The 20,637-nt window shown below is 46.1% G+C and overlaps 1 protein-coding gene across 1 annotated transcript in view; it reads left to right on the forward strand.

Annotated features, from left to right (window-relative positions):
* Positions 1 to 20,637, forward strand: part of LOC119178232 (2-amino-3-carboxymuconate-6-semialdehyde decarboxylase) — a 128,306-nt gene that overhangs the window by 89,449 nt on the left and 18,220 nt on the right. Inside the window, exons 6-7 of the mRNA XM_037429425.2 lie at positions 9,429 to 9,571; positions 10,838 to 10,963. Coding sequence (XP_037285322.2) covers positions 9,429 to 9,571; positions 10,838 to 10,963 — 269 coding nt within the window. The remainder of the gene's footprint in view (positions 1 to 9,428; positions 9,572 to 10,837; positions 10,964 to 20,637) is intronic.

The raw sequence follows: 20,637 nt of genomic DNA on the forward strand, positions 1-20,637 counted from the left end.
AGATGCTAACTCTCTGTCAAGGCGGAAACACCTTGCTACAACTAAAATGACACTTACAACGTTAATTACCAAAACTTGTTGATTAACTTCCTAATTTTGTATTTGGGGGCTGTTGTTTACATGGTTGTAGCGGGCACCAATTATTTGGCATGAAAATTATACTCAATATAGCAATGGTGGCAGGAATCGAGATAGTCATCAGACTTGAAGCGCTAAATCGCAATTGATCGCGCACTGCGTGCACGAAACGTGACCGCCTGCTTACGCCAGACCGGAACGACATGGGACAAAGCAGGGAAAAAATTCGATCAAGGCTCGCTGAAGATCGGTCATAAAAATCAGTAAGCATTCTGAAATACGCCCGCTTATTCTTTGGGCCCGACGTGCGGCGCTTATCTGTTTTTTAACCTGTAAACATGAGTTAAATCTATAAGCGCTATAGTACAATGCTATCTCACTTTATTGTGAGCATAAACAAATTACTTTGAAATATCCCCTTCAGGCGCAGCGTCCACATTTGTGGACGCCAACTTCACAGCTCAATATCTCGAAATTTACTTTGAATCTCGCGCGCAACCAGTGCTCTCTCTATCACTACATGTTGCTGCAGCGACCCGTGGCGCCATCTGCCGCAGCTGACACAAAATAACTACAAAAACAACTCTCAAAGATGGACGCCTCCACGTTTTACGGCGGCGCACGTAAGTGGCTCTCACTTTTCAAGCCCTTGCTATGTTTCATTCGAGGTGGCATGAAATTATGCACTTGTCAGTAAGAGCTAAGAGATACCTCATGCCAATAAACAAGACTTTTGCAACTAGAAACTATTTATAACGTCAAAAAGGGTGCGTAAAATACCGCGTCCACGATCGTGGACATTGCGCCTTAGTGCTGCCTTTGTTGCAGGGCAGCCATTTCGCACCGTGTGCGCAGATATGATGGTTATGTGTGATTTTTTGTCTCCAGGACTTGAAGATCATGCTTCAAAACGTCAGAAAGTTGATGATGCGACAGCAGAAGAAATCCTCATGAGAATATCAAATGGAGATATCTCAGATGGCGACTTTTCAGATGACGAATTGGAAGCAGAAAATGAAGAAAACATAGTAAGTTTGCTCGAGATTGTGAGACATTATTTTGTGTTCTCGGGAAACATATGGCACCAAACTGTCTAAAGGTACTTTGACCCTAATTTACGCTGTTTGTTTCAGCCTGCCAATGGTCAGGTGACCGCATCCACGACCACAGCTGCACTGCCTGCACGACCAGACGCCACGGTCAGCTCGAACGCACCTGCGGCATCTACGAAGGCTGAGTTCAAATGGGTGAAGAAAGATTTTGCTCCAAGTGATGTTGACTGCCACTACAATCCTGAAGTAGCCTCGACATGCCAGCAGCCACTTGTGTATTTTAGCAAGTATTTCACCGAACAGATATTTGAAGACCTTGCTGAATTCACAAACAGGTATGTCCTGCAAAGAGACGGTGCCGTATTAGCCACTACAAAAGAAGAGATCAAAATATTTTTTGGAATGCTCATGCTGATGGGTGTTCTGAAATACCCACGCGTCAGAATGTATTGGCAAACTGCAACGAGGATTCCCGCAATAGCCGATTCGATGGGCGTGAAGCGATTCTTCAAAATCAGAGGCGCTCTCCACATAAGCGACGCTAATGAAGAACGGGACCCGAACAGCCAAGACAAATTTTGGAAAGTTAGGCCGTTGCTAGAAGCTGTCAGAAGCCGCTGCTTACAGCTTGTTCCCTTGGAACAGAATAGCATCGATGAACAGATGGTGCCGTTCACAGGACGCATTGCTGCAAAGCAATTTGTGAAAGGAAAACCGAACCCAGAAGGCGTGAAGGTTTTTGTACGCTGCAGTTTTGACGGTCTTGCACATGACTTTGAGTTTTACCAAGGGAAGGGAACGGGAGTGAGCAAAGAACATGCACATCTTGGCCTTGGTGGCTCCGTCGTAATGCGCCTTGTTGAAAGCCTCCCGAAGGCACAGAACATCAAGTGCTACATGGACAATTATTTTACGTCCGTGAAGCTCTTTCTTGAGTTAAAAAAGATCGGCATTTTGGCTAGTGGCACAATTAGGGGAAACCGCTTGGCAGGATGCGTCATGAAAACAGACAAGGAAATGAAGAAAGAAGGACGGGGAAGCTATGATGAGCGGGTTTCCCAGAACGGCGAAGTTGTCCTTGTTCGTTGGCAAGACAACGGGACCGTCAACATGGCTTCTACCCACCTTGGAGTTGGAAATATTGGCACCGTGAGAAGATGGAGCGAATCCCAAAAGGTCCACGTTGACATTGACTGTCCAGAGGTAGTCCTGGACTACAACAAATACATGGGTGGAGTAGACAAACTAGACTTCATCATGTCCCTCTACCCAATGCGGACGCGAACGAAAAAGTGGCCTGTGAGAGTGATTTCCCATTTTGCATCTTTTGCGCTCTCCAACAGTTGGCTTGAATACTTAAGGGATGCCAATAAAGCAGGGCTACTAAGAAAAGAGACACTGGACATGATGGCGTTCCAAACAGACGTCGCGAATTGCCTGCTGAACAGCAATAAGCCACAAAAGAAGCGTGGACGTCCGAGCAATGACAACTCCCGAACAGTGAAAAAGAAGGTACCCAATGCTTCACCACTACCAGTCAGCACTGTTCGCTATGATGGGATTAATCATTGGCCGCAGCAAGTAAACATGGCTAACGCACAACGCTGCCGGAGAGAGGAATGCACATCCAAAAGCCGTGTCCGCTGCAGGAAATGCAACATTTTCCTTTGTCTGACATCTCAGAACGACTGTTTTTATTTGTTTCATACCAAATAGACTCTTTCTGATTATTTTTGCGGAAAAGACTTCCTAAGCAGTGTTCCTGCAATGATTATTTGCGAGCCTCCGAAATAAAAGCGTTTGTTTTCTTCTTCTCCACCGTTCATGGGTATTGCAACAAGGAAAGCGAGATGTAAAATATGTATTTACTAGAGCCTATACAACAGGCAGTATGGCGAAAAACCCACGCACAAGCCATGGCGCACCTTCGTCGTCTTCCTTTCCCTGCGTCTTCGTGCGCGCGCTTGGGTAACGGTCACGTGACAATATGACTGCTTTGAGGCGCAATGTCCACATATGTGGACGCCATTGAAAAATTGAACCAATGAATTTTTTTCTGAATTTCTTGTGGATTCCTTCTTTAATAGCGTTATGTATTCATAATCTGAACAAAATTTTTTTTTCGCTACGTCAGATTTAATTCGCGCCTGAAGGGGATATTACGCTGTTCCCACGTGGTTCAAGTATAAACCAATGCAAGATTGATTGATTGATATGTGGGGTTTAACGTCCCAAAACCACTATATGATTATGAGAGACGCCGTAGTGGAGGGCTCCGGAAATTTAGACCACCTGGGGTTCTTTAACGTGCACTCAAATCTGAGCACACGGGATCACTGCAAGATTAGTCCCTATGCTATGTTGTTCGAGGTATAGCGCATCCAGGACGGAACAGAGAAGAAGACACAGAACACATACATGGCGCTAACTTTCAACAATGCGGTTTAATCCAAGAAACAGCAATACTTATAGGCAAACATGGCGCGTCTCCACCACTTGCTAGAACCAGAAAATTGTGATCTACTGAAACTCATGTGACATCCAAATAATGCAATTCTTTCAATGATAATGATACCGATGGCTTGCTTATACAGGCGTCGCCAAACTTGGCAATGAATTTCGCGTCTATAACGAGCCTTGTCATTTAGTTAGTGCTTCTTCCGATTATGCTGGTGCGATTAAAGAGGGGTTGGCACCCGCATTTTTTGCAGTGAATTGCAAGAAAACCCTCAGGCTGTGCCTTGGCCACGTTATTCTTGTGTTCGTTCAGCCTATCATTGATGCATCTACCGGTTTAGCCTGTATAGCATGCATCACACGTTAATGGGATCTGGTAGATGACTCCTGTGATGCCCGTGACAAACTTAATACGGTGATTCTTTTCGCACAGACTTTTCTCTGGGCGCTCCGGATTCATCTTTCGGCAAAGACTGTTTATTTTAATGGGTGCCGAGAAAACTACACGCTCGTTGCAATGTTCTGCTAATTTCTTCAAGCTATGTGAAACCCTGTGAACATATGGGATTACTGCCAACAAGCCCGCCGTGCAACCTCAGTCGCCTATGCTCTGCTTTCTGCGAATCACGTCGAGAATTTCGCGGATGGGTCTGTAGTGGCACGTTCACTGTAAGGTGCCTCCGAACGTCCATATGCGGCCCTTGCGACACTTACCCTTCTTTCGAATTATTGCGATATATATATATATATATATATATATATATATATATATATATATATATATATATATATATATATATATATATATATATATATATATATATATATATATATATATATATATATATATATAGGTATGAGATATGGCACAACGGGAGCGTTGTCAACAAGGATAAATATATTTATTTCCCAACAGTTTCGGGAGGGGTCCTCCCTTCATCAGGGGATGAGTTATACTGACATGAGCTTCCAAACTTCGTTGCTGCCGCGTCCCTCTCCCCTTGAAAAATGTTTGCGAGAGTGAGAGGGAACTAGAAAAAGAAAAAAAGGGAGAAAAAAACGAAAAAAAAAGAAAGAAAACAAAGAAAGTAAAAAAGAGGAAGAGCCATGTCAACACTGAGAACGAAGCCAACTGTTCATCTACATTCACATACGGTTCATATCACGTGCTGTTCAGTTCTTGGCGTGTGTCGGGCCACCCAAGATTGTCGCCGCGGTGCCGCGAGGGTCCGTGACGGCGTGCATAAAGCAAGGGGTTTCCCCGTAATGGGTCGGTCGGCGGGCGGCGTGCGTAAAGGAAGGAATTCCCGTTAATGGGTCGGTCGGCTATTTACCTTTAATCTTCGTCCGTTTCCCTTCAATGGTCATCAATTGGTAGGCGAACGTAAACACTTTGTATGTGCATGTGAAAAAAAAACCAAGAAAGGACAGTGTACACGTACGAGTCAGTCAGAAAAAGGCATGGTCTCCAGCTATCAATCTTTGTCACCAATTTTCTCCTGGCTTACTTTTCGGAGGCAGTTGAGTTTTCCAGGGTCCTCGTTGATGCCAGCTACTACTGTACGAAATTTGAAAATAAAATATGCCTCACGCTGTTCGCGCTCGCGTCTGTTTGAGAAACCGGACTGCAAAAGAGTTACGCTGATATTTTCAAAACTGTGGTTTGGCAGGCGCAGATGTCTAGATAAAGGTAGCTTCGGCAGTGAAGTGGCGTGGTACCGGTGATTATTGAACCGCAGCCGAAATGGCGTGTCTGTTTGGCCGATATATTCTTGTCCACACATGTTGCAATGTAGCATCTATATTACGTTACTGGAGTCAGAATGAAGGCTTTCAGATATGCAGAATTTGAAATCCGAGAAGTTCGCTTTGGATTCACGTGTTGTGACCATCTGTGGGCATACCTTGCATCGAGCTTTTTCGCAGGGATGGCACCCTGATTGAAATTTGGGGGTGTTTGTTTTTGCTCTGACAAGAATGTCCTTCAGATTTTTATCCCTGCGGTACACCACGTGAGGTGGCTTCGCGAAAATAGAAGTTAGTCGTTTGCTTTGCCTGATTATGTTGAAATGGCGGGAAAGTATGTTGTTGATTCGTGGCGCTGATGAGGAGTAAGTTAGTACAAGGTTCGTTTGGGAAGTCGTTTTAGATACTCTGTTTGGTCCCTTAATTATATCATTCCTGTTCACGTTGCGAGCACGTAGTATGGCATCGTCAATAATATCTTCCGGATAATTTTGTTTCAATAAGGAATGCTTTAGGTGTTCCGCGTGTCTGTCAAATTCCCGCATATCGGTGCATATTCTTCGGTACCGGTAGGCCTGAGAATATGGAATACCCATTTTGCAATGCTTTGGGTGGCTGCTGTTGAAATGTAGGTGCATTTGACGCTCTCTAGGCTTTTTGTAAAGGTTTGTTGACAAGTGGTCATTTTCGACCGTGACAGTGACGTCTAAAAAGTTAATGCTAGTTTTGGAAATTTTGTGCGTGAATTTTATTGATGGGTGGCATTTGTTAAAATCCTCTATGAAGCGGAAAAGACTTCCCTCATCATGGTTCTATATCATAAAAATATCGTCTAAGTATCTTCGGTAGTAGAAAGGTTTCAAGGTGCGTCCCTCAATGAATGGGATTTTAAGTGAAGCCATAAAGGTGCTCGCGAAGTTTGGGGCCATTTTCGTGGCCGTTGCAGTGCCATTGACCTGAAGGAAATGCTTGCCGTTGAACTCAAAATGGTTATAATTTAGTACAAGTTCGAGAAGTGTAAACAGTACCTCGCCACTTACAATAGTTGATGAGTCAGATTTTACATATTCAGAAACCATAGCCGCTATTCCGTCATGGTGGGGTATGTTGGTGTACAGTGAGCAGACGTCCATGGTCACCAGAAAACTGCCGCCTGGGATGTCCAGACTTGAAGTATCGCAGATGAAGTGGTTTGTGTCCTTTAGGTAATAGGGATAATTTGGGGGGATGTTTTTTATTAAAGAATTGATGAATTCTGATATATTTTCTGTTGATGTGCTGTTACTGGATACTATCGGACGTCCCGGATTACCTGCCTTGTGTATTTCGGGGAGCAAATAGAATCGACCGGGAACAGAATGGGCGGTAACATTGCTTTTAACATTTTGCCGGTAATTTTCTCGTCCCGGCGGAGATTGTTTGCCGGTAATTTTCTCGTCCCGGCGGAGATTGTTTAGAGTTACTTTTATCTACCTTTCAAATTCGGGAGTCGGATCCGTTGGAAGTTCTTTGTAGCATTTTGTGTCCGATAGCTGTCGTTCCCCTTCTTTTAGGTAGTCCGACGTGTTTAGAATTACTATGCAGCCCCATTTATCAGCCTGTTTGATAGTAATTCCAGTGTTTTTTCGTAGTTCATCGAGTGCCCTTCGTTCTGACTTTAATATGTTGTTTCGAAATGGCCGATTTTTTTCATACGCTCTAATGATATCTTTTTGAACTGCTGATATATACATATCGAGGTGTTTGTCCCTCTGCTCACTCGGACACCATGATTTGTCACCACCAATCACTCTATTCCCGTCCGCACAGTCCCCGCGATCATGAAAGTATTCACGGAGGCGGAGACTACGCGCAAAGTTATCGAGGTCTTGGTACAGTTCAAATTCATTGAATCTACCGGATGATGGACAAAAGGTCAAGCCTCTCGACAAAAGTTGAAGCTGAGCGGGTGTGAGTATTGTGTTTGACAGATTGAGGATATTTGTCTCATAAGTTTTCGGCTGCTCTTGGCTATCACGTGGCATGGGAGTGTCAGCGTCATATTCGAGAGTAAGGATGTTTTGATTAGGATTGCACTGTAGTTTTGAGTTCCCATTTTTCTCCTCAAAGTTAGGTTGTGGTACGGGTGGTCCCTGGCGTTCTTGTACGGCCTCATTTCTATTTTCCTGTTGCAGAGTAGTAGAGCTACTGCAGTCCCGCTTGAATTTTCTATCTTTTACTACTGAAATTTTGCCTCTCTTCTTTAGTTCATATCGTTCCAGTTTTCTTGCCTCATGCTCTCCGAGATTAGATACCAATTTCTGCGTGGCCTCCGTGACACTGTATTCGGCAGCCTTACGCTCACTATGGTCCGCAATGACCCTAGTCAGTTGCAAGGACACTTCTAGTAATATTTTTTCCCGGAGCAGAAACCTGGAGACTTACAAAGAGGGTTCAGCTTAAATTGAGGACGACGCAGCGAGCAATGGAAAAAACGGTAGATGTAACCTTAAGAGACAAGAAGAGAGCAGAGTGGATTAGGGAACAAAAAGGGGTTAAGAATATCATAGCTGAAATCAAGAAGAAGAAATGGACATGGGCCGGGCATGTAGCACGTAGACAGGATAACCGCTGGTCGTAAAGGGTAACTAAATGGATTCCCAGAGAAGGCAAGCGGGTTAAGGGGAAACAGAAGGTTAGGTGGGCAGATGAGATTAAGAAGTTTGCCGGTATTATTTGGCAGCAACAAGCACAAGACCGGGTTAACTGGCGAAACATGGGAGAGGCCTTTATCCTGCAGTGGACGTAGTCAGGCTGATGATAATGATGATGATGACACAATACCAGCAGCAGCAGTGCAGTCCGGGCCTCACATACCTGCAGCCGCTACGACACATTCAATGTCAGCCACCGGAACTTCATTGGGCGAGTGTCCAGGTGATGCCCCAGAGTGGCCAAATGCGAACGCACCGGAATAGTCAGTACCACCGGAGGCGTTGTCGACAGCCTACTACGCTCGCAGTCGGCACCGAATGTAATGACAAAGGGCACAAGAAAATACCGTGTGTTAACTGAAATAGCCGGAGAAAGAGAACAATAAAGTCAGATAATGAAACAACCCACCCAGGAACGGGAGGGCCGTTTTATAAATTATATATATATATATATATATATATATATATATATATATATATATATATATATATATATATATATATATATATATTGTCACGAACAAAAACAAGACCCGCAGCCAGGAGTTCACTTGAACCAGAGCAACGAAGATGTACTCTTCTTCTTCGCGCCAAAAAAAACACGTATGAGCCACAGTGGCTCGTTTATCAATGGTGGCAATATACGCGATAAACAGTAATAATGCAGAAAAAAACTCCGGTGTGTGGAATCCAACTTGGAGCCTCTGCATCGTGAGTGCGAGGCGCTAACCACTTAGCCACCCAGGAGCACCTCCTTCAATGTTCAAGTGGCAAGCTATTTATATCTACCACTTACCGCTGTTAACGGGCATCTTGGGAGAAGGCGGAACCATCGTGCTTTCAGCATTATCAGTAAGATGGCGCTATGAGCACACGTCACCGCATTGTCTCGATTCGACGGAGCTCTCACGCACACTTTGCCCCGCGGAGAGCAGGGGGTCGACGCTTACTCGCACGCCCTTTTCTCATGGTGGGGAGGATCGTACGTATTGGCTGGCCTTCGGCTTTCACCGGAACGATTCTGTGTCAGTTACTTCGTGGACAAAGGTCCTTGCAATTGTCGAACAGTCTTCTTTTTTAAAAAGAGCACGCTTTTCAGTGACAGTAAAGTAACAACTGAGACGCTTACTCACGTTTATCTGTACCTGAGAGTACGTTTCGTTCGTCATTTATGCCTGAGAAACGCGGGGCACATTTTCATGTGCTGGTCATTCAGTGGGTGACCTTCAAATTTGTTGCTATCTAGTTCACTGCGCCGCCTTTGCGGCAAACCTGTGACTTTTTTTGTCACTGCGACAATTCCTGGAATATGCGACTGGGAATTCTTAGATTTGTCACTCATGAAGATGGTGCTGCTGCATTCAACAGCGAGTAACGTTCGTACATTGTGATCCTGTTCCAGGTATGCCCGCTGAGACTACAGCAGCCATCTGCGAAGTCATGTTCGGTGGACTTCTCGAGAGGTTCCCTAGGCTCAAGCTCTGCTTCGCCCATGGTGGTGGCTCGTTACCTTACACTGTGGGGAGGATACAACATGGTTTCGATGTGAGTGTTCCACGTTACGCTTAACATCACATACTTGAACCAATCAATTTCGCCTTATTAGCTTAGTGATTTGGACCAATTGATAAACACAAACAGTGAGAAATGGCTGATAGAGAACGTGTGCAGGTTAGCTACTACGAACACCCGATTTATCAACTTTGCTGGCCTACAAGAAAATTTTAAACGGCAAACGAGAGCTTCCCTGTAAGTTCTCTGCCCACACGTCATCGAGCTTGTCATTTTGCTGTACAATCAGCACCAGAAAAATTGTACTTCATGAGAATCTCTATATCTACAAAAGCAATCTGAAAGCACTTATATTTGCAACGATACGCTGTGTCTTGACTTCATGTGAATACAGCCTATGTACTGCACTCAAAGCTCGTCGCATGTAAGTATAAAATATTACCCGTAGTTCTATCTAACCTTAGATGACGAGGCATATAAAATATTACCAGTAGTTGTATCTAACCTTAAAAGACGAAGCCATTTTTCTCAAGCAGTCCTTAACATGAAGCGTTTGTTAGCCCCACCGCGGTGGTCTATATAGTGGCTAAGGTACTCGGCTGCTGATCCACAGGTCGCGGGATTGAATTGCGGCTGCGGCGGCCACATTTTCTATAGAGGCAAAAATGCTGTTGGCCCATGTACTCAGATTTGGGTACACGCTAAAGAACCCCAGGTGGTCAAAATTTCCGTAGCCCACCGCTACGGCGTCTCTCATAAATCATAAAGTGGTTTTGGGCGTTAAACCCCACATATCAATCAGTCAAATCAATGAAGCGTCCTGTAGTGTCGTTTCACTTCAACATGGAGAACAAATAAGTGAAAACCCAGGCTAGCCATATGTAAATCAAAATTAAATGCTGGTACGTGACAGCTACATCTTGTCTGTCACCTTCGTGACTCGTGTTGCCTTTTTTCCTATCATTTTCAAGGGAATATATATCAGAAATGTTCAAGACCAATGGTTCACAAAACTGCACTGCTTCTTAATCGTATTCACAACGGTGCGTTCACAATTGCCGAATCTATCATTTGTTAAAGTAATAACTTCTATGTTCCGCTTCATGTTATCTCCTTTTTTACTTGGTCATTTACTCATTCAGCACAACAAATTTATGTAGAAGTGGTTCCCAATTCATGTGTTTCTTAGTGTAATTTTGACGTTGGTATATATAGCGTCTATAGCAAGTCCCTGTCAACACCAGCTGTTTAGGCGATTGTAAGAGCGTGCTGCTTGTGTTTTTTAATCTCCTCTCCAAGGTGCGACCCGACCTTTGTGCAGTCGACAACAAAATTCCACCGAAAAGCTACCTGGGCGACTTATACGCCGACTCGCTGGTGCATAGTCACGGATCTCTGAGACTTCTACTGGATGTACTCGGAGAGGTAAACATATTTTTTTATGTTCTGTGTGCTTCTTTTTTCCTTTTTAGATTTTATTTCTTCAATATCGACAAGTGCTTGGTCAATGCATGGTCACGTCTACTCAGAAAACAATATCTCAAACCCAATTAAATGACACTGGAAACAGACGCGGCATGTATTAAAATGAAGCAAGAGGCTTTTTATGTGTGTGTGAAATCACGCGGCTGTAATGACTCGCTTGCGTCTTTGTGTATGACATAGTATGAACTACTTCTAAAGGTAATTTACTTTTCGCGTTAGCTTTACTTTTCTCGAATTTCTTTTTATTGCGTAATATTTTTGTCGATTACACACATTTATGTATGCAGCAGAAAATACGGGCCACTCCAGAGGGCAGCGCAGTCTAAGTTGGCCTCTTTATCATAGTTATACGCACGTGCTTGAGTTAACAATTACAGGTCCTCGGCTATGAGTATTCCTATGCAAGGTTTTTAGCAGGACGGCTCAGTGCTCTCCCATAGTTGAGTACGAAGTACTCGAAATCGTCAAACATTTTTTCTAAACACAAAAAATGTACAGGTTCTTTCAACGTCATCTCATATCCATGTTCATGTAAATGACGTCTGTTTTGTCATCATCGTTAGAGTATGTTTAAGAAGTAAATGTTCTGTTGAGTGTTATTGACGTTTGTGGCAATAAATTTTTTCTAAACAAATCGCTTCGTTTCTTTGGGGTGTTCTTCGCGAGGCCGCTTCGCTTGTCTTCTCATTGTTAACAGCTGGCTCTTTATGCCTCTGGCGCAACCGCTGCGAGGCGGTTGCAGCGGGCCGCCGCCACCGCGCGCTCTTCCCGATCCTAGAGCGATTGTACTCGGAGCTGCTGTCTGTTTTGTCGGGGGAGCTCTTCTTCCTCAGTGAAGAAGAATTTCTTCGACACTGGTCTTGCCCTTTTGTGTCGGTCTGTGATGGATGAATGAAACTTGTCTTTCGGCCGGTCTGGCATTGGTAGGCTGATGTTTTGATGCGGCCGCAAAAATGGCATGCCAAGGTGTATATATGCAAAATGTACATATTCATGTTTTATTTATGTCTCTTGTTTTCGTTGAAACATTTTTGTGGCTGTGTTTGTGTGAACCATCTAGTGTACATGACCTTTCAACGTCATCTCATATCCATGTTCATGTAAATGACGTCTGTTTTGTCATCATCGTTATTGTATGTCTAAGAAGGTAATGTTCTGTTGAATGTTATTGGCGTTTGTGACAATATTTTTTTCTAAACAGAGGAATTTCTTCGTCACTGGTCTTGCCCTTTTGTGTCGGTCTATGACGGATCAGTAAAACTTGTCTTACGACTGGCCTAGTATTGGTAGACTGATGTGTCGATGCGACGGCAGAAGCAACAAGTCAACATGTAGATATGCAAAATATACATATTCATGTTTTAATTCTGTCTCTTGTTTACACTGAAATAACAATATGTGTATCTGTTCTTTTGTGACACATTTTCGTGTGGATGTGTTTGTGTGAACCATCTAATCTACATGTTCTTTTCACGTCATTTCATATTCATCTTGATTTAAATGGTCTGTCTTGTCATCATCGTTATTTTTTGTCTAGAAAGAAAATCTTCTGATGAAATATTATTGATATCTGTGACAATAAGGTTTCCTAAACACAATCGTCATACCTTTCTGCATATAATGTAAAGCCCATGAAAACCATCGCTGAGGTCTGCTCTGTGATATACCTGGCCTGGGCGTAATTTTTTCCGATGCGGCCTCATCAAGTGTGAACCCAAAAAGACGGCTTTCAGCTCTCCCATCATAGAGTACCCAGTACTCTAAATCATTACGGCAATTTTTTTAAACACTTCCGCTGTTCTTACGCTGTACGCATCGAATCCTCTAAGTTTTTCTCAATGCGGCCTTATCAAGTGTGAGGTCCACGAGACGGCATTTTTTTCTCCCTTAGTAGAGTACTAAGTACTCAAAATTGTTAACAACATTTTCTAAACTCAAAAAGATCGTGCCGGCCCACCGAGGTCATCTAGTGGTTAAGGTACTCAGATGCTGACCCTTGAGTCACGGGCATGGAGGAAGGAAAAACTAAGGAGAGACCTTATCGTGTCCCAATGCATTGCGAGAAGTGTGGTGGAAGTGAAGTCAAATTTATGGGGCAAACAAACTGGTAAAGGCCAAACAAAACAGACAAAACAGCAGACGCTCCACGGTGTGCTCTCAGCACTGTTTCACTTCTATAGTCCCGGCATTATCTTAACGCGTATTGTATGGTTTGCATGGAATAAAATGTTGCGGGCACACCTTTCCCAGACTGTTCGTGCGTGGCAGGTCCGAGCGCGGCGTGCTGAAATACTTCATGAAGTTTTTTTGTGCAATCACACAGAAAGCACTGGTACGTGTCGTAATGAAAATCATTCAGCACCTGCATCATCGTATTCGAACTCACCCGGCAGTGACTTGCACGTTCTGCTAGCCGCAAGGCATTTCTCTCTCTCTCTCTCTTAGCCAGATTTCCTGATCTACGGGCCGATCAGCAGCTCTTTGCTCGTATATAGTGTAAGTGGGGCAATGCATGATTTTTAGAGCTTTCTTCGTCGCTATTCCGCGCAACGCCAGCCTACTACTTGACGTACTTCACGTTGGTAAGAAGGCACCACTGTATTGTATACGCGACCATGCACGTAAAGTGTGTAATTCCAGTGCACACACAACTAACACGCACCGAAAGCACACAGTACAATACATACACATCTAGTGCGATAACTAGAAAAGTGAACGGCTCAACTACTAAAATCGCGACATGATGCCTACAACACTAAAACGATAGTTCGCGCGTGTTCTCAGTTACACAATGATTAAGAACCAACGGAGCGTACAGCTGACAGCTCCGCATGCAAATGCCATCAACAGTGAAGCGAACGTACGTGAAAAGTGCCACCAGGTACATCCAGTGGTGCTCGCGATTCGCACCGAGTATACACTACAGCTGGGCATCGCACACCTTTTCTAAAAAACACGCAAAAGAAGCAGCACTCATGGATTGACCGGCTGCCGGCAGAGAACACCGCTTCCAAGGCCGCTGCGGTGGTTGCTCGTCGGAATTCGCAAAGTGTTTATCTGCTTATCCACTAGAAGGTAGTGCGGGTGTTTGCGATGCGGCGGCTTCACCAATATGACGTTATGGCCTCTCCTATATTTTTCCTTCTTCCATGGTCACGAAAGCGAATCTCGGCTGCGGCGGATGCATTTCCGATGGAGACGGAAATGCTGTAAGCCTGCGTGCTCAGATTTGGGAGCACGTTGCAGAACTCCAGATGATCAAAATTTCCGGAGCCCGCCATTACGGCGTCTCTGATAATCATATGGTGGTTTTGGGACGTTAAACTCGACATATCAAACAGGACATGCCCATGCCGACGGCCGAAGCGCGCCAGCTAAACAAATAGCCCCGCTCGTGCACTCCGCAATGTTCTGCGAATGTGAAGTTACCGCTCATCCACGGCTCATGAAGTCAGTCTAGTGCGCTCCCATTGGTGCACACTTGTGTGCGTTCGCCTTCAAGGAAGAAATGTCGCGGACTTGAAAACTTGTATCCTACTGTAGGTGTCACAGTGGAAGAAAGCGAGACTACGTCACGTGACGGTCACGCAAACGTCGGTTATTTCGAAGAGTGACCCTTCTTGGCGAGACAGAGGAACGCTTGTGCACGTCAGCGACAGGCTATAACTATGAGGATTTTGTACTACAAAACAGGGCTGTGTTCTACAATGCCATCGCTCAAGCACATCTTTATAGCCCTATATTTAGCCTTCAGCCGCTTTCTATATACCTAACCAAAACCTAAAGGCATAGCGACTCCATGCATGTGTCAAGCATGAGCGCAATCACATATACTGTAAGCACAATATTCACAGCGTTTGGCCTTCATCCTCTTCATCTGTATATAATCATCATCACGAAAAGCGACTTCTTCGTTCGAAGCATTAATCAGGTGATTCGGCCTAATAAACGCCATCGTGACCCCAAGGCTGCTACTGTCTTACAGAATGGTGGAGGCGGCATAAATCCTCAAGTCCTCTGCGACGTCACGTTCCCTTGGAGCTTCGTTCGGGTCGTCGCTTGCTTCCTCCGTACGCTGTCATGGCTCAAGAACCGCTGCCCGGAACTTCCAGCATCCCTATCCAACAAACAGTTCCTGCGTGCATCGTCAGCGCCCGGCCGCACGACTCACCCATCTTCTCTGGTCTTCCACGCGATGACGTCGAGGTATGGCTGAAAGAATACATGACCAGTGTTTATAACCAATGGGATGAGCCTCGAAAACTTGGTCACGTCGCCTTCAATCTGTCCAATGTCGTGAAAACGTGGTTTTTTAACCACGAGAGCAGCTACCCCGATTGGCCTACTTTTGCTTAACAAGTCCGTAGGATTTTTGGGAAACTTAATATCTATTCCGAAGTGTCGAAACAGAAGCTCGACGGGCGTGCCCGAAATCCCGGGCAAACCGACACTTCGTTCATTGAAGACGTCCTTGCCCTTTGCCACCGCGTGAACTCGGCCATGACAAAAGCTGGTCGTGTTCGCCACATCATAAAAGTTATAGGCCACGTCGTGTTTAACGCCCTGGCTGTTAAACAAAAACCCCAACACTATTGAGGACGTCATCACCACATGTCAACATCTTGATTAACTCTAAGCCATTCGATTGCACCCAGACTACCCAGACGCCAGTGACAGCCGGCCTTCCTCGGATGCGGATTTGCGCACGCTTATTCGTGAGGAACTTCAAGCGCAAGGGTTGTCGTGTGCACCCGCCCCTCAGCCTCACTCTCCATCTGCTGCTTTGCGCGACATCATCAAAGAGGAGCTCTCATTCACGGCTTGCGCTCTTCTATCCAACACACCGACGTCACCAATGCCGCCCATGGTGTATGCATAAGTCGCTACCATGCCACCTGCCTTGGTTCAGCACGCACATCCTGTTCCTGCGCAGTCCAACCTAGCAGCATGTGCACCACACTCACCTGTCCCAGCGCCAGTACTAGCGCCTGTCACAGCTTCAGCACTCTACGTCCCCTGGCGCTCGCCTCGCCCAATATGTTACTATTGTGGCATTCGGGGCCATATTTCAAGATTTTGCCGCAAACGCCCGCAGGACAAACGCTATGGCTACGACGTTTACGAAAGAGATTCGGTGCCATCCCCGAACCAGTACCAGCGCCGCACTACGACACGTTCCTTCTCTCCGACTTCTCCACTCACCGCACCTCGCCCCTACTATCCCTGACGCCGCCGATCTCCTTCAACTCTGCGACGCTCAACATCTCTGAGAGCAGCTGCACTTACTTTTGACTACCACTAGAAAAACTAGCTGGTGCACTTTTGGGAGGGAAAGCTGCATTGCTCGAACAAACACAAAGACTTCCAGAGGGCCCAGCCAATTTGTTAATAGTGTATGCTGAAGGGGCTCCAGTTCAAGCATTGGTGGACACCGGGGCTGCTATTTCTGTTATTCATGCGGACTTGTGTTCTCGTCTACGTAAGGTTACCACACCATATACTGGCACTCTCTTAGGTAGTGCAAATGACTCGCAGATACGAACATCACCACAGTGCACCGTTGAAGTTTTCATTGATGGGATCCGGCCCCATAATCAGATTGCCGGGTTGGCTTCTTAGGCTTTTATGCTTAATTTAGCATGGGACTTTCTTTCTGGTGCTGCTGCTTCTATCTCTCGTCGACAACGACTCTTACATATGCGAGAGATGGATGGTGTCTCCCTGAAATCATCACGTAACCGGCTACGAACAGCCAAAGACTTCCTTGTGCCACCTAACCACGAGCACGTTATCACTATTATGTGTGACTCGATTGACCACGGTGGCGTCCTAGTCACTCCATCAGCCCGTTGTATATCCAGAATGATTGCACTTTCATCGAGTCTTGTCCGCTTCTGAAACGGCACCACCTTTCTCGCTGTACTGAATATCGCCAATTAGCCGATTCTGCTTACCAAGGGCACTGTTGTAGTTTCCAGCGTGAATACACAACCTATCTATGTAGTTTCTTCAGATACCAGTCTGGTAAAATCATGTTCAACACCCCCAAATGCTCCACCTACTACGGCTCTCGTCAATGCCATCAGCACGGACCTCACTCCCCCGCAAGCAGACGAACTACTGGCGTTGTTGTCCAAGCATAAATCATTTTTCGACGCGCATTCCACTGCTCTAAGCCAGACTTCTGCGGTGGCTTATCGCATACACACCAACGGAACTTCTATTGTCCATCGTCGACCATACCGTGTCTCTTCCAGCGAACGCGAAATCATCGGCAAGCACGTTGCTAATATGCTCAGGCAAAATATCATTCGCCCCTCCCCAAGCCCTTGGTCGTCACATGTCGTTCTCGTGCGAAAAAAAGACGGCTCAATGCGATTCTGCGTTGACTACCGTGCATTGAACAAAGTAAACATAAAAGACGTATACCCCTTGCCTCGCATTGATGATGCCTTATATTCCTCACAAAGAGCGGAATGTTTTTAGAGCCTTGGCCTGCACTCCGGTTATTGGCAAATTCCAATGCACGAGAATGACATGAAAAACACTGCCTTCGCCACACCCGACGAACTTTACGAATTCAACGTAATGCCTTCCGGCCTCTGCAATGCGCCAGCAACGTTTCAAATAATGATAGACACTGTATTGTGGGCCCTCAAGTGAAAAACATGCTTATGTTACCTTGACGACATCGTCATATTTTCTTCAACATTCGAGCAGCACTTGCAGCACCTAGATGATGTTCTGACGTGTCTCGCAGCTGCTGGTCTTCAGCTCAACGCCATAAAGTGCCACATCGCAAGCAAAAGTATTAAAGTACTCGGACATCTCGCAAGCAAAAATGGAATTCGGCCTGATCCCGACAAGATTACCGCCATTATTCACTTTCCGGTGCCTCAACGCGCCCAATGCTCTGAAGCTTTCTTGGCCTTGCGTCGTACTTCCGGTGCTTTATACGAGACTTCACCACCATTGCTGCACCACTTCACCAACTCCTTTCTTTGGGAACGTCATACGTATGGTCGGACGAATGCCAAATGGCTTATGACGCCTTGAAACGTGCCCTCACGTCTGAGCCAGTGCTTTGACATTTTTATAACGCTGATCCACTCTCCTCCATACTGATACCAGCGGACACGGACTCAGCGCTGTACTTTTGCAACAAACAAAGCATTATGGCGAACGTGTGATCGCATATGCTAGTCGCACCCTCACAGCAGCAGGGAAAAACTACACCATCACCAAGCAGATGTTGTCTGGGCGATCCAGAAGTTTTGACCATATCGTCGCGGCCGCCACTTCACCGCCGTCACTGACCACCATGCTTTGTGCTGGTTGTCGACGTAGAAGAATTTGCCTAAACATCTCGGTCGCTCGATACTTCATCTCCAAAAATACGAGTTCGACTTTAACCACAATTCCGGGAAAAACACAACAATGCCGATGCCCTTAGCCGCTGTCCTTTACCATCCTCATCAAGCACTCCTGGCCTGTCGCCAACTGTGAGTGAACTCATCAAAGCGTCTCCGTCAGTTCATTCACTCACCGCTGTCGACTTTTTTTCTGCCTCCGGCAACGAGACGTTCGCAACCCACCAACACAGCAACACTTACTGTCGCTCTATACTGGAGCGTCGTCACGGCTCCTCTCGTCCTCCCAGCGCCCACGCCCATCGACAGCTGCGGAACTCAAAGACTAAAAACTGAATCCTTTACCACTTTGTCTTCCACCCCGAAGGACAGCGCTGGGTTCCTGTTGCTCCTCGTTCCTAAGGGTGCAGATTTTGGAGATGTTTATGATGACCCCAAGGCTGGTCATCTCGGTTTTCCAAAACCTATGAACGCATCCGAAGTCGTTTTGCCTGGCGTGGGCTTTCCACCTGCGTAGCGTGATGTGTTGCGTCATGCTCGCTCTGCCAACACCGCAAGCGACCCACTTCATCCCCGGCCGGTCTCCTAGCACCTCTCCCGCATCCTGACGCTCCCTGTGATGTCATCCGCATTGACCTCTACGGACCGCTACCAATGTCAGCTAGTGGCAAGCGCTGAGTTTTCAAGGCAGTTGATCACTTGACAAGGTACACCGAAACAGCTGCACTTCCTTCAGGATCGGCAGAGAAGATTGCCACATTTTTCTGGAGGTAATCTTTTGAGGCATGGTGCACCACGCATCATATTTAGCGACCACGGCAAGGCGTTTCTCTCGAAACTACTCGAACACGTCCTCTACGCATGTACTACAATTCATAAAACGACTTCCAGCAACCATCCTCAGACTAACAACCTCACAGAGCACTTCCATCGAACTTGACCGATATGATATCTATGTATATCAACGTCAACCACAAACTGGAATACCATCCTGCCATTCATGACTTTTGCGTACAATACCGCTACACGGGCTACTCCCCATTCTTTCTCGTCTATGGCCGTCAACCGACATCTCCGCTTCACATCTCCTTTTTTGACGTCCCTGTGAACTCGTCATCGTCATCGAGTGAGCACCTAATCTCTCGTATGGCCGATTCTCGCCGACACGCCCGCTTCAACACAGAGGCAAGCCAACAAGAGTGGAAGACTCGCTACTATGGCATCCACGGCGTAGTTCACTTCAATACTGGAGACGAAGTACTGTTGTGGACCCCAACGCGGGTTCCTGGCCGTCACTGGTACCGTTATTTAGGGAGGTGATCACCGGGCTAATTCCAAGGGCCACAGCACCGGTCCCCCGAACTGCACCACGAAAGCACGGGCGATTTAGAAGTGGTCCTATTTGGCACGCCAGCGCACGCCAGCTGTGGCCCAAAGAAAGAGTCAGCGCCGAGAGTTGATAAACAAAACAAAATTATATTCTCGAATATGGCAGATCAATCGATACAGAATCATGCATACTCGACAATAGTTGAATACGATATGTCAACAATCAAACAACGTACTACACAGTACGATCAGCTACGCTAGAAACAGCGGACTCAAACAACAATACGTGCTACACTGCAATCACAAGCATCAACCACCAAGACTAAAGAGTGCGAAAACCTATTCAGTTCAAAGTCCTTGGAACAAAGTCTGAATGATGCTCTTCCAAGAATCACTCACTCAAAGTCCAGCGATGTTGTCGTTCCGCTGCCCCCGAAGTTTCTCTTCCAGGAAACCTCGCGTCTTCAAGTGGCAGCTCTCAAGCACCATACTTCTTCGCCGGTAACACGTCGGCTCCTTACGCGCTGCTGTTGCGACGCATCTTCGCTCGCTGGCGGTAGACAAACTCTTCTGCTTGTAGCACGAGTCTTCACCCTCAGGTGGAAATCCTCTTCATTACCTGCTTTGTCATTGAGGACAGAAGCCTTCGCCGACAACGCGGAACACCCTACGCACCCTGGAACAAACTTTCTTCTTCTCCTGCTTTCCCTTCTCTTCTCTTCGCTTAAATACCTTCCGCACTAGATTCTAGAAAATTCTAACCGTTTCGTCAGCGCGATGCACAGCCAAGGCTGGGGAAAGAGCGAGACGTTTCGAGGGCCGTCCGCGACACGTGACGCAACTCTGCATCAACACGCCCCTTTCTTTCGACAACATTCCAGGGCTTGCTCGGCTGCCCATGTGAGAATGTCGGTC

The sequence above is a fragment of the Rhipicephalus microplus genome, chromosome 1, assembly GCF_043290135.1.
Source record: "Rhipicephalus microplus isolate Deutch F79 chromosome 1, USDA_Rmic, whole genome shotgun sequence".
Lineage (NCBI taxonomy): Eukaryota > Metazoa > Arthropoda > Arachnida > Ixodida > Ixodidae > Rhipicephalus > Rhipicephalus microplus.